This window comes from Equus asinus, chromosome 20, assembly GCF_041296235.1.
Source record: "Equus asinus isolate D_3611 breed Donkey chromosome 20, EquAss-T2T_v2, whole genome shotgun sequence".
NCBI classification, from domain to species: Eukaryota; Metazoa; Chordata; class Mammalia; order Perissodactyla; family Equidae; genus Equus; species Equus asinus.
This window is the reverse complement of record NC_091809.1, coordinates 12,987,529-12,998,521: the sequence shown is the minus strand read 5'-3', so window position 1 is coordinate 12,998,521 and position 10,993 is coordinate 12,987,529. Positions and strand designations below refer to the sequence as shown.

The 10,993-nt window shown below is 67.7% G+C and overlaps 2 protein-coding genes across 3 annotated transcripts; one reads left to right on the top strand and one right to left on the bottom strand.

Moving 5' to 3' along the window:
• Positions 1 to 1,551: 1,551 nt before the first annotated feature.
• On the top strand, positions 1,552 to 8,120 carry PEAK3 (PEAK family member 3). Of its 2 annotated transcripts, none has more exons than XM_070491661.1 (4): positions 1,552 to 2,018; positions 2,469 to 2,551; positions 3,002 to 3,540; positions 5,322 to 8,120. In XM_070491661.1, the coding sequence occupies exons 2-4, from the start codon at positions 2,470 to 2,472 to the stop codon at positions 6,102 to 6,104; spliced, it is 1,404 nt and encodes a 467-aa protein (XP_070347762.1). In that variant the 5' UTR covers positions 1,552 to 2,018; position 2,469; the 3' UTR covers positions 6,105 to 8,120. The 2 variants fall into 2 exon arrangements, with proteins under 2 accessions (XP_070347762.1, XP_044608722.2); XM_044752787.2 differs by having other exon boundaries at positions 1,553 to 2,018; positions 2,427 to 2,551.
• OAZ1 (ornithine decarboxylase antizyme 1) lies at positions 8,065 to 10,943 on the bottom strand. Its single transcript, XM_044752788.2, is given in 6 exon segments — positions 8,065 to 8,411; positions 8,573 to 8,658; positions 8,812 to 8,984; positions 9,096 to 9,182; positions 9,184 to 9,241; positions 10,711 to 10,943. Coding segments are annotated over 6 exon segments (684 nt in total). The 5' UTR covers positions 10,857 to 10,943; the 3' UTR covers positions 8,065 to 8,277.
• Positions 10,944 to 10,993: the final 50 nt, after the last annotated feature.

Sequence of the window (10,993 nt, the reverse complement as noted above, 5' to 3'; positions counted from 1 at the left end):
CACCTGAGGGTCCCCTTGTCACTCACGTCACGTGACGTGTCCACAGGGGCTGGACACGGGCAGCTTTGGGGGTCGTAACTCCACTCACCAGCAAGACTGGGGCTTTTTCCTTCAGACGCCAAAGTCGTGTCCCTTGACGTCCCGTGTCCCCTTCCGGGCGATGCCAGGGACGCAGGGAGGCCCCGTTCCCGGAGCGTCACTGAACGCTTGTCCAGCGGGACAACAGCTTGAGCGTGTGGGGACGATCTGACCCTGAGGGGGGTGGCCGGGCGGGACAGACAGACACTGGGGCGACCCGCGTCGATGGCCATTTTTGGGGTGAGCTGAGGCAAGCGGCCCCTGTTTCTGGGCCTCAGGGGAGGACCGTCCCACGGGGCTCAGGAGGGGACCCGGCACGTCGGGGTGCTTCCGCGGCAGGGCCAGGGCCAAGATGGGGTGACCGAGGCTCTCACCACACTCACGACATTTACGGGGCGCCCGGGACTCAGCCATCAAGATGGACGCTGCGTCACCAAAACGTCGCCACCCCAAGAGCACGAGGGACGAAATACTGGCCTTGGAAAGAAAGCTGCCTCCCCTACCCCCCCCCCCCCCCCCCCGCCCCCCCCCCCCGCCGCACCCGACCCGGCCCCGGTGCCGATAAAACTTTATCGACAATGACAGCGGCCGGCCCCCGGGGCCACAGCCCGCCGCTTTGTTTTTTTTTTTTTTTTTAATTTTATGGCAAAATGTTATTTGTCTTGATCACTGAGGGGTTTTTCGTATCCCCCTTGAATTCCGTGTCCGACATGGGCGCCCCGCACGGCTCACCCTCAGCCGGGATCGGAGCCCTGGCTCGGCCCGGTGACCCCGTGGCTCTCAGGAAGGGAAGAGCAGAATCCTGTGGGCAGGGGTTCGGGGGGGCGAGGAGGCCGTGTCCTCAGCACTTCCGGTCCCTTCTGTTCCACCTGGAACAGCCCCGGATCGGTGGGGCCCGCCCCTCGTGTGATTCAGACTCTCCCTGGGGCCCACCGTGCTCCCACCGCACAGTCCCGAAACCCACCAAAAGCATGGGCTGCCCCAGGGCGGGGGGCACTGGGTGTGGAGCTGGGGTGCCCCTCGTGGCTCGGAACAGGCGGGACAAGCATCGAACCCCAGAGCCGCCTCAAGGGGCGCGTGCTTCCCCCAGAATGTCACGCTGGCCGGTTTTCCCCGGATTGTCCCCGTTTCTGATTTGCCGCGCACGGTGATGATAAATTAAATGTCTTTCTAAATAAGTCCATCAAGGCCATGGGGGCAGGGAAGGGAGAGGGTTAAATGTTTTAAAGAAAAACCCAGCTGCTGTGGCTGTTACGAGGCCGCAAGGCAAGTGGGAACCGCTTTTTGTATTCCCCGGAGCACAGAGAGGGGCGGTGACCTGCCCCGAGTCACACAGCACATCAGAACAGAAATGGCTCAACGGAGGGGCACCTGCCTGGAGTGCGGGAGGGCGGTCAATCGGCGACCAGCCCGAGGGTCCCAGAGGGTGGGCGGGAGGGGGGCGCGCCCGGGGGGCCCCTCCGTTGGTCCCAAAGAAGAGGAAGTGGTTCGGGAGGAAGCAAAAGCCGCAGAGGACAGAGCCGCCTGTTGCATTTCTCCCGGACCAGCCGGAGCTGGGGTTCCCTGCCCTCCCCCCATGGGGAGCCCAGAACGTGTTGCTCCCCAGCCACCCACCCAGCGACCGCGACCTTGGCCCGTCTCCTGCACCCCTCCACCCCTGACGGCTCTCAGCCCTGGAACCACTTATTTTCGAGTCCCACCTTCCGGGCTTTGCCCAGGCTGTTCTCTCTGCCGGGAATGCTGTTCCCTCCTGGGGGGCCAAGGGGCAGCGAGCCGGAAGCCCCCCCCCCCGCCCCGCCCCGCGCCGGCCTGCGGGCTAACAGATTGCACCGGCGTTTCCTGTGACAGGTCAGCCAGTCCTGGGAGGCGGCCCGGGCGGCCGCTCTGGGGAGTCTGTCCCCAAGGACCCCCTCCGCCCCGCAGTCACTGCCATCCTGAAGGTAGGGGGTCCCCGGGGGGGGCTGGGGCGGGGGTGGGCAGAAGCGGCTACTTTTCGAGTTCGGGGGTGACCTGGGATTGGTGGGGGAGAGCCAGGGGCCGGGCTGAGCTCCGGGGACGAGGCCCCAGCGTGGGTGCTGTCGCCCATCCCGGCTGTCCCCCCAGCGGCCTGCCCTCAGGGCTGCACGTTGTGTCCATTTCACAAAAGTACAGGGGTCCGCTCGCCGCCCTGAAGGGTTGATGGGTGACATTCCTGTCTCACGGGTGAAAACGGAGCCCAGAGAGGGCAAGAAACCCATCCGGGGCCACACAGCAGGGTCAAGGCTGGGCCAGAGGACCCAGGTGTGCGCGGCTGACCCCGCCTAGGTCCCCGCACACCCACCCACGCGGCGCTCACGGACACCCCGCAGGTGCCACCCTCGCACGCCCCCCACTCTGACCTCCTCCCCCAGCATGAGTGGCCCTGAGCCCCCCACGGAGACCCGGGGGCCCGACGACCCCACCTTGCCGACTCAGCCCACCTACATCAACCTCGGTGAGCCGCCCAGAGGGGATCCCGGGCTGGGCGGGCAGGGGGGTGCCTAGCAGGGGTTGGGGGCCGGCCCCCAAGGAGGCTGGAGCAGAAGGGCTGGGTCTCTCCTGGCCATTTAGGGAACTTCCTGCCTCACGACAGTGACTGTCACTGTCTCTAATCCGAGTCCGTTAGAAAGAAGCTGGAGTCACCAGCTTGTGAAAACGGGGACGCCGGAGTTCAGAGAGGTGCGGCTGTCCGCCCAGAGCCACACAGCGGGATGGGGGTCCAGGGGGCTGGGTCGGACGTGGCTCTCCTCTGAGCCTGTGTCCTCGTCTGTGAAGAGGAGGACGTCCCTGCCCCACGGGTGTTAGCATGACACCCATTTTCCAGATGGGGACACCGAGGCCCAGGGGTGCAGTCCTGTGCCCAGGGCCCCCCGCACGTCCTCAGCGCCCCACGCTCCCCCCGCAGGGGAGGTCCGAGCCCACCTGCTGCCCTCCAAGGCCTGTCGCCCCCGGACGACCGAGGCCCTGCCCACCGCCCCGCAGCCCGCGCCCCCACCGCTGCCCAGGAAGACGCTGACCAGGACCCAGTCCGTGCCCACCCACCGGCCCGCCAGCCCCGGCCGCGCGCCCCGGGGCCCGCCGCGCAGGCCCCTCCTGGGCTCCCGCAGCCTGGACGAGGGCCAGGCGGGCGGCGACGAGGCCGGGCCCCCGTGTCCCCCCGCGGAGCCGGCCCTCGGCCCCCCGGACGCGGCGCTGGGCCTCTCTGTGCGCGACCTGCAGCGCCCCGAAGCCGTGCGCGCCGCACTGGAGGCCTGGCAGCTGGGGGCGCTGCGCGCCGTGCATGCGCGCCTGCGGGCGCGGCTCCTGGGGGGCCACCCGGGTCCCTGCCACCCGGGCCACGCGCTGCGCCTGCTGGACAGCTCGCCGTGCGCCGAGAGCGGGGACGCACTCTACTACCGCGTGGTGCGCGTGGACGGGGACGCCTGGCACGTCCTAGCTGCCAAGGTGAGCCCCCCCCAAACCCAGCCCGAGACCCCTGCGCCCGCAGCTCGGCCCGCCAGCTGCTTTTGTGACTAACAGGAGTTCGCACAACTGGGCTGGTACCGCCACAGTCGGCGGCAGTCCCTCCCCGGCCTCTGGGGCCCGGGAACCCACATTGTCACTCGCTCCCCAGTGAAGTCTGGTGCTTGAGAGCCACTGAGCTCACCAGCCATGGCGGGTGACAGCTACCACTTTAAATAATAATAATAACAATAATAATCAGGGGCAGCCTGGAGGCCTAGCAGTTCAGTTCGGCACACTCCGTCTCGGTGGCCCAGGTTCTGTTCCCGGGCACGGACCTACACTGCTCTGTTAGCAGCCGTGCTGTGCTGGTGGCTGATATACTAAAAAATAGGGGAAGATTTACACGGATGTTAGCTCAGGGCACATCTTCCTCAGCAAAAAAAAAAAAAAAAAAAAAAAAAAAAGATACTAATAATAACCAACAGCCGCCAAAATGCACCGAGCACTTCCCTGTGCTGTTCCAAGGACTTTCAGACGAATTTATTTATCTAATTCTCACACCAGCTTTATGATGGCAGTATCACCCTTCCGTCATAAGACACTCTGTTTTATGCACCGCTAAGGAAAAAAGAATGATTCCCGTTAAATAACCCGCCAAGTGTCAGACGCATCCCCATCCTGGAGGGATCTGGGTGATTTGACAGAAGGCGCTCCGTCCTGCGCATTTTCCAGACGGTTGTGGAGAGGGAGGGAGTCGCTGCTGGCGGTGAGCTCATTCGCTCGTCTACAGTGCCATCCCAGAGGCCCCTGGGGAGTTTATTTGTACAACACCTGCCCCCAGAGCACCTGTCATTTTTAAACTCCCCCCAAACACAGGTGATTCTAATGTAATCCCCAGACCTGAGGTCCTCCCCACCTTTTTTTTTTTTTTGAGGAAGATTAGCCCTGAGCTAACTACTGCCAGGCCTCCTCTTTTTTTTTGCTGAGGAAGACTGGCCCTGAGCTAACCTCCGTGCCCATCTTCCTCTACTTTATATGTGGGACGCCTACCACACAGTATGGCGTGCCAAGCAGTGCCATGTCCGCACCTGGGATCTAAACCAGTGAACCCCGGGCCACCAAAGCAGAATGTGCGCACTTAACCTCTGCGCCACCGGGCCGGCCCCCCTCCGACCGTCTAGAAAGAGCTTTGCCGTCCATGCAGGGTTCGCGGGTTTGGATCCTGGGCGTGGACCTAGCACCGCTGATCAAGCCATGCTGTGGCAGGCGTCCCACATACAAAATAGAGGAAGATGGGCACGGATGTGAGCTCAGGGCCAGTCTTCCTCAGCAAAAAGAGGAGGATTGGCAACAGATGTTAGCTCAGGGCTAATCTTCCTCAAGCTAAAAAAAAAACCAGAAATTACTTTCACCTGTCTATTTTCACATTGTAAAATGTTGTAAAATGTGGCTGCTGGAAAATATTAAGTGACACCGTGGCCCCCGATGCATTTCTCCTGGGCTGCCCGGCTCTGGCACCTCCGCTGTCACGTCCCTCCTTACAAGCGGTCAGACCCTGCCCGGGGGCAGGCCGGAGAGTCAGACCCCTAAACGCCATCCTCCCCGGGACGGTTTTCCGGAAAATCGTGGCAGCCGCTAACCTCTGAATGAACATTGAACTCTGGCTGCTGGAGGCCACGCAGCCGCCCCCCCCCAAAGCTGGAGTGGGCGGGCAGGGTAGGGGGCGGGCTGTGCTGGCGGGGGCTGTGCGCTCAGGCCCTGATGGCCCCTCTGCCCCGCAGGTGCCCAAGCCGGGAGCCGAGGAGCCCCACCCCTGGGGCCTGGAGCTGCAGGCCTCGCTGGCCGCCCACTTCAACCTCCAGGGGCTGTGCGGCCTGGTGCCCGAGGGTGCAGTGCCCCAGGCGCCCTGGAGGGGCCCCGTGGCGCTGGCGGCCGAGGTGCCCGAGCGCACGGTGGCCCAGTGGCTGGCAGAGGAGGGCGCACCGCGGCCACTGGTGGACGTGGCACGTGCGGGGGCCCTGCTGCTGCTGCAGCTGAGCGCCGCCCTGGAGCTCCTGGAGGCGCGGGGCGCGGTGCTGGCCGAGCTGCGGCCCGAGAACCTGTTGCTGGCCGCGCCCCGGGGCTGCGCGGCCGCCGGACCCCCGCGCCTGCTGCTCGCCGACTTCGGCCGCGTGCGCCCATGCCCCCGGGGCCCCCCGGGCACCCACGCGGAGCCGTTCGCCCACCTGCTCCGCACGCTGCTCGGCCCCGCCGTGGCCTCGGCCGCGCCCTTGGCCCGGGGCCTGGAGCGCCTGGCGACCCAGCTGGCCCTCTCGCAGCCCTCGGCGGCCCAGACCCGCGGCGCGCTGCAGGCGCTGCTCTGGGGGCCCGGGCCCGAGCTGCACGGCCGCGGGGCCCCGCTGGGGCCCTGGCTGCGGGTGCGCCGTGCGCTGCTGGTCCTGCAGCTGGCCGAGCGGGCGGCGGGCGGGGAGGTGCCCGGCCTCGAGGACTGGCTGTGCTGTGAGTACCTGGCCGAGGCCACCGAGGCCTCGCTCAGCCATGCCCTGGCGCTGCTGTGGGGCTGACCCCTCCCCGGAGCCACGCGCCTGTCCCAGGGCTGGGGCTGGTGGCAGGGTCTCCACGGTAGGGGGGACGCCCCTTCCAGAAGGGGTCAGGGTGGCCAAGAGGGCACCAGTGTGGACACTCCCATTTCCAACGCCAGCCCCACTCTGTGCTGGGCACTTAGGCCCGAGGCCTCCCCAGGAATGCAGGGGACCCCATTCCCGGGCTGCGAGCCGAAAGCCAGGGCTTGCTGGGGCTGCCCAATGCCAGGGCTGCCACCCGCCTCCCTGGGGGCACACTCCTGCCAATCCACCATCATCTCCGAGTGTGGGGAGGCCCTCCCCTCCTCCAGCAGAGGTCAGGTGCCCTCGTGGTGCTGGGCTCTGAGAGTCACCGTGGCCCTAGCAGCATCTGGGGGTTCCTGGCTCCGGGGCACCCCCTTAGGCTGAGCGTAGCCAGCGGCTGCGTGAGTGTGTCTTTGTCACAAACTGTGGTGGTTTTGGGGAGGGGCGGCCCCCCAGCACAGCCTCCCGGAGAATCTGAAGGCGCCTGCCCACCCGTCCCGTGGCTTCCCTGCCCTGCCACCTCCGCCACCCCCTCCCCGCTGTCCCTCTGTGACACTAGGAGCTGCCAGCCTTTGCAGGGGCTGTTGTCTCTGTTGGAGCCCCAACTCCTCTAAGGAAATAAAGGCGCCTCCTGGCCCTCTCGCCTCCTCTCCCCCTGCCTCTGCCCCCACTGACGAGCACGCAGCGCCCGTGTCACCTGTCCCCGTCCCCCCCGCCAGGCTGGGAGTTCCTGAGGGCAGGGTCCAAGCTTAACACACAGTAGGCGCCTTCCGAGTATCAGAGGTTGGAATAAACTGTCACACGAGACTCACGGGGGACCCGAGGGAGAGAACGTCTTAGCTCACGCCTCTGGAAATGGACACAGGAGCCCTGAGGGGCCCCACATCCCCAACTGGGGGCTCAGTCTCGCGCCCTCCTTGCCCCCATCGCACTCCTGGGGGCACCTTTCCAACCCCAGACATGACCTGGTCTCTCCCCTGCTCAGACGCCTCCCCGGGCTCCCCAGCACCCTCAGAATCCTGCGAGCCCTCCGGCCGCCCCCTCCGGCCCCCGCCCACCGCTGGAGCTGCTCTCCCGCCTCCAGGCCTGGCCCGACTGTTCCCTCCACCGGAATCGCCCCACCCCCGCCGCCTCTGCTTCAGACTCCTACTCACCTTGCAGCGCCCCAGCTCCAAGACCCTGCCCGGCCCACAGACGGGCAGTGCGTCCAGTTCTGCCCCCCGATCTTGAAGGCCGGCCCCACGGTCACTCGGGGCTGGATACCCCACCCCACACCAGGGGTTCGCGACCCTCCGAGCTCCGTTCCTCCCTCGTGAAGGTCGCCCCACCCAATTTCCGAGCCAAGGCCGGGACGCCATCCCCGGCGAAGCTCCGGGCGCGGCCAGCAGGTGGCGCCGCGGTCACTCCCAGCGCGCCGCCCGCGGCCACCGCGCCACCTCCCGGGCTGCGCCACCGCCGGGGCCGCGGAAACGCCCAGGCGCCGGGGAGGCCGCAGGGGGAGCGGGACCCGGCCTCCCGAGGAAGGGCGCGGGGCGCGGGGGACCCTCCAGCTGGCCGCCCGCAGCAACCCGGCTGCGTCCCGACACAGCAGACTAGGCCCCCGGCTTCTGCGCCCCAGCCTCAGTTTCCCCGGTAGAAGAGGCGTCACTCAGCTCACGGTGCTTGCAGCACCCCACCCCAGGCGCCTTGAGGTGCCCGGCCCGCCGCCGTCCAGTCCCGGGGGCCACACGAACACACGGAGCCACACGGGGGCTGGAGGCGTCAGCACTTTTATTCCGGTTTTGGGAGCAACAGACGCGCGGATTAACACCGATCTGGCCGAGGCACGAGGCCAAGGCCGTTTCCAAAGGACTCCAAACGAGGCATTCCTCCTCAAGCACAAGGATCACCTGAATCATCTTAACCAGCGATAAAAACGTAAAATATAAACTTTTATTTAGAATTAAAGCAAACACTTCAGTCTCGCAAACACGACGTTGAACTGCAGGAACACACCGCTGATTTGCAGTGAGCGTTTATTTGCACAATCACGACACGCGGACACAGCGGGGAGCGGCCCGACCTCCGCCCGGCGCCGCTGTCACCCGCCGCGCGGCTCGGGGGGACGCAGGCTCCGGGCGCGGGGTCCCCGCTACTGCTCGTCCCCGGAGGACTCCCGCTCGAAGGTGTAGGCCATGAAGCAAGCTTCGGGTCTCTTGGGGACAAGGGGGTGCCCCGGTCTCACAATCTCAAAGCCCAGAAAGCTGAAGGTCCGGAGCAGGGCGGCTGCGGGGGACACGTGGTCAGAGCCGACGCCGCCGGTCCCCAGGGCGCGCGGACGCGGGGACGGGAAGGGACGGGCAGCGCGGATGGGAGTGGCAGGGCCCCGGAGTGCGCGGGCGGGGACGGGCGCCCCTCCCTCCCTCCCTCCCCCCGGGCGCCCCCACCTCTGTCGTCGCGGTTCTTGTGGAAGCAGATGAAGACGTGGTCGGCGCGGAGCTGCTCCTCGGCGAACTCCAGCAGCACTGCGAAGCTGCGGGGCGGTCAGCGCGCCCACTCCCCGCCCCCGCCCCCGCCCCCCGCCGCCAGGCCACCACCTGCTCGGCACCGTCCTGGGCGCGGGGCGTCACGCAGCGCCCGACCCAGCCGCGGCCCCGTCCCCGGGCCAGGACCCCGCGCGGCTCACCTGTCCTTGCTGCCCTCGGGCAGCGCCCCGCCCGGGATCTCGATGTACAGGGAGCCGCCGCGCAGCACCGCCCTCCAGTCCACCTGCCGGGCGTCGCGGAGCCGCGTCTGCACGTGAAGGATCCTCGTCTTGTCGTTAGACGTTAGTTCCTCTGTTACATTCAGCCGATTATCCTGTGGGCGGGCGGCCCAACTGAGACGCGGCCTTCGGGGCCTCGCTGCGGCCCGCCCCGGAACCCCAGCCCCTGACCCCCGCCCGCCCGCCGGACCCGCGGCGCCACTCACCGAGTAAAATAAATTAGCTGAAAGATTGTGATCCCTCTGACTATTCCCTCGCCCACCTGGGATCTTCAGGGGTGGGTGAGGGACATCAGGAGCACCACCGAGGCCCTGGACCCAGGTGACTACAGCAGCTGCCGGACAGCCTGGAACTGGGGGGGGGGGGCCGCGGTCAGCGCGCGCCAGCCAAGACCCCGCGGCCCCGGAACCGCCGCCGTCCACACCGCACAGACGGTGGGCCGGGCGGCCGCTGACCAGCACCGACACGAGGGGTCCCCGCCCGCTCGGCCCGCCGGCCCCCAAGTGCCGCCCGGGGCGTCCCGGCTCAGGACCCGGCCCCGCAGCGGCCCCGGCGGGAGGCCCGGGCGCCGTCCACGTGGCGCCGCCTCGCCCGCGCGCCCTCGGGGCTCAGGAGGCTCGCGAGGCGGCGGCCCGGGGGCGAGGGTGGGGCCCGGGCTCGGCCTGTCCGCCCCGAGGAGCCCGCCACGCCCGCGGCCAGCGCGGCCCCCGCCGCCCCAAACCGGCGCCCTCCCTAAACCCGACCCCGAAACGGCAAACCACACCAGGAAGCCCCGCGCCCCTAAACCCGATCCCGGAGCCCCAAATCCCAACAAGGACCCCCACGGCCAAGCCCAATGCTGGGCCCCCCAATCCAACGAGAATCGCTACATCCCCCCAAATATGACCTAAAATCTCCAAACCCAACCCAGGACCCCCGTGTCTCCCAAACACACCCAGGCAGCCTCTCGGACCCCCAACTCCGACCAGAGACCCCCGCGACCGCCAAACCCGACCCCGGGCCCCCGGATCCAACAAGGTACCAATACGCCCCCCAAACCCAACCCTGGACCCCCAAATCCAACCGGGATCGCTGCGGCCCCCAAACACCATCCAAGACCTCCAAAATCCAACCAGGAAGCCCCCGCGCCCACCAAACCCGACCTCAGGCCCCCAAATCCGACCAGGGACCCCGCGGCCCGCAAATACCACTACATAGCCCTCCCGCACCCCCAACTCCGGCCAGGAACTCCCGCGGGCCCCGTGTCCAACCAGGGACCCCTGCGTCAGCCAAACTCGCCCCCGACCCCGCGGTCCTCTTCCAAAGCTAACCCCGAACCTCTAAACCAAACTAGGAACGCAGAAGCCCCCCAGATACAACCAAGTGGGACCCCCCTGACCCGCTAACTCCGATCGAGGATCCCCAACTCCGATCAGGGGCCCCGGGGACCGCCAAACCCGAGCCCGGACCCCCAAGTCCGACCCGCAAGCCACCTACCCAACTAAGGATCCCTACATGGCCCCAACTCGCCCCGATCGCTGCTCCAAACCCGACCCCGGACCCCACAAGTCCAAGCGGGCACGCCCCAGTTTCCCAAACCCGACCACGTACCCGCAGAACCCCACTCCTGCCCCCGGCCCCCCACGACCCCCGCGCGCCGCAGGCCCGAGGCCCCCGGGGGGGGGGGGGCGCCCGCCAGCCCCGCCCCGAACCCGCCCCCAGCGCGATTGTGGCCTCGACAAAGGGGCGGCCCCGCGCTCCCCGGACTTCCGCGGCCGGCCCCCCGCGGGCCTGCGCGGCGGCGGCGCTTCTGGAAGCTTCGGGCGGGGGCGGGGCGCTCACCTCCCGCTGCTGCGGCCGCCGCGGCTGTGCAAGCTGAGGAGCGGCATGGCGCGGCTGGCGTGGACGGTGGCGCTGGATTTATCCCCCTCCTTCTCTCGGGCGAAGCAGTGGCTGTTGAGGATGCGCTGCAGGGAGGATTTCACCATCCGGCCGCTGGGGTCCGAAACCAGCAAAACCTCCGCTGCGCTCTCCGCGCCGCTGCCGCTGCTCGCCGTTCGCAAAATGGCGCCGCCGCCGCCGCCCGCCTTTATAGGCGCCGCGCGCGGGCCACGCCCCCCACGCC

Coding starts and splice junctions, on each gene's coding strand:
- PEAK3 (XM_070491661.1), top strand. CDS start 2,470: ATGAGTGGCCCTGAGCCCCCCACGGAGACCCGGGGGCCCGACGACCCC. Junction 2,552..3,001: donor GCCCACCTACATCAACCTCG/GTGAGCCGCCCA, acceptor CTCCCCCCGCAG/GGGAGGTCCGAGCCCACCTG. Junction 3,541..5,321: donor GGCACGTCCTAGCTGCCAAG/GTGAGCCCCCCC, acceptor TCTGCCCCGCAG/GTGCCCAAGCCGGGAGCCGA.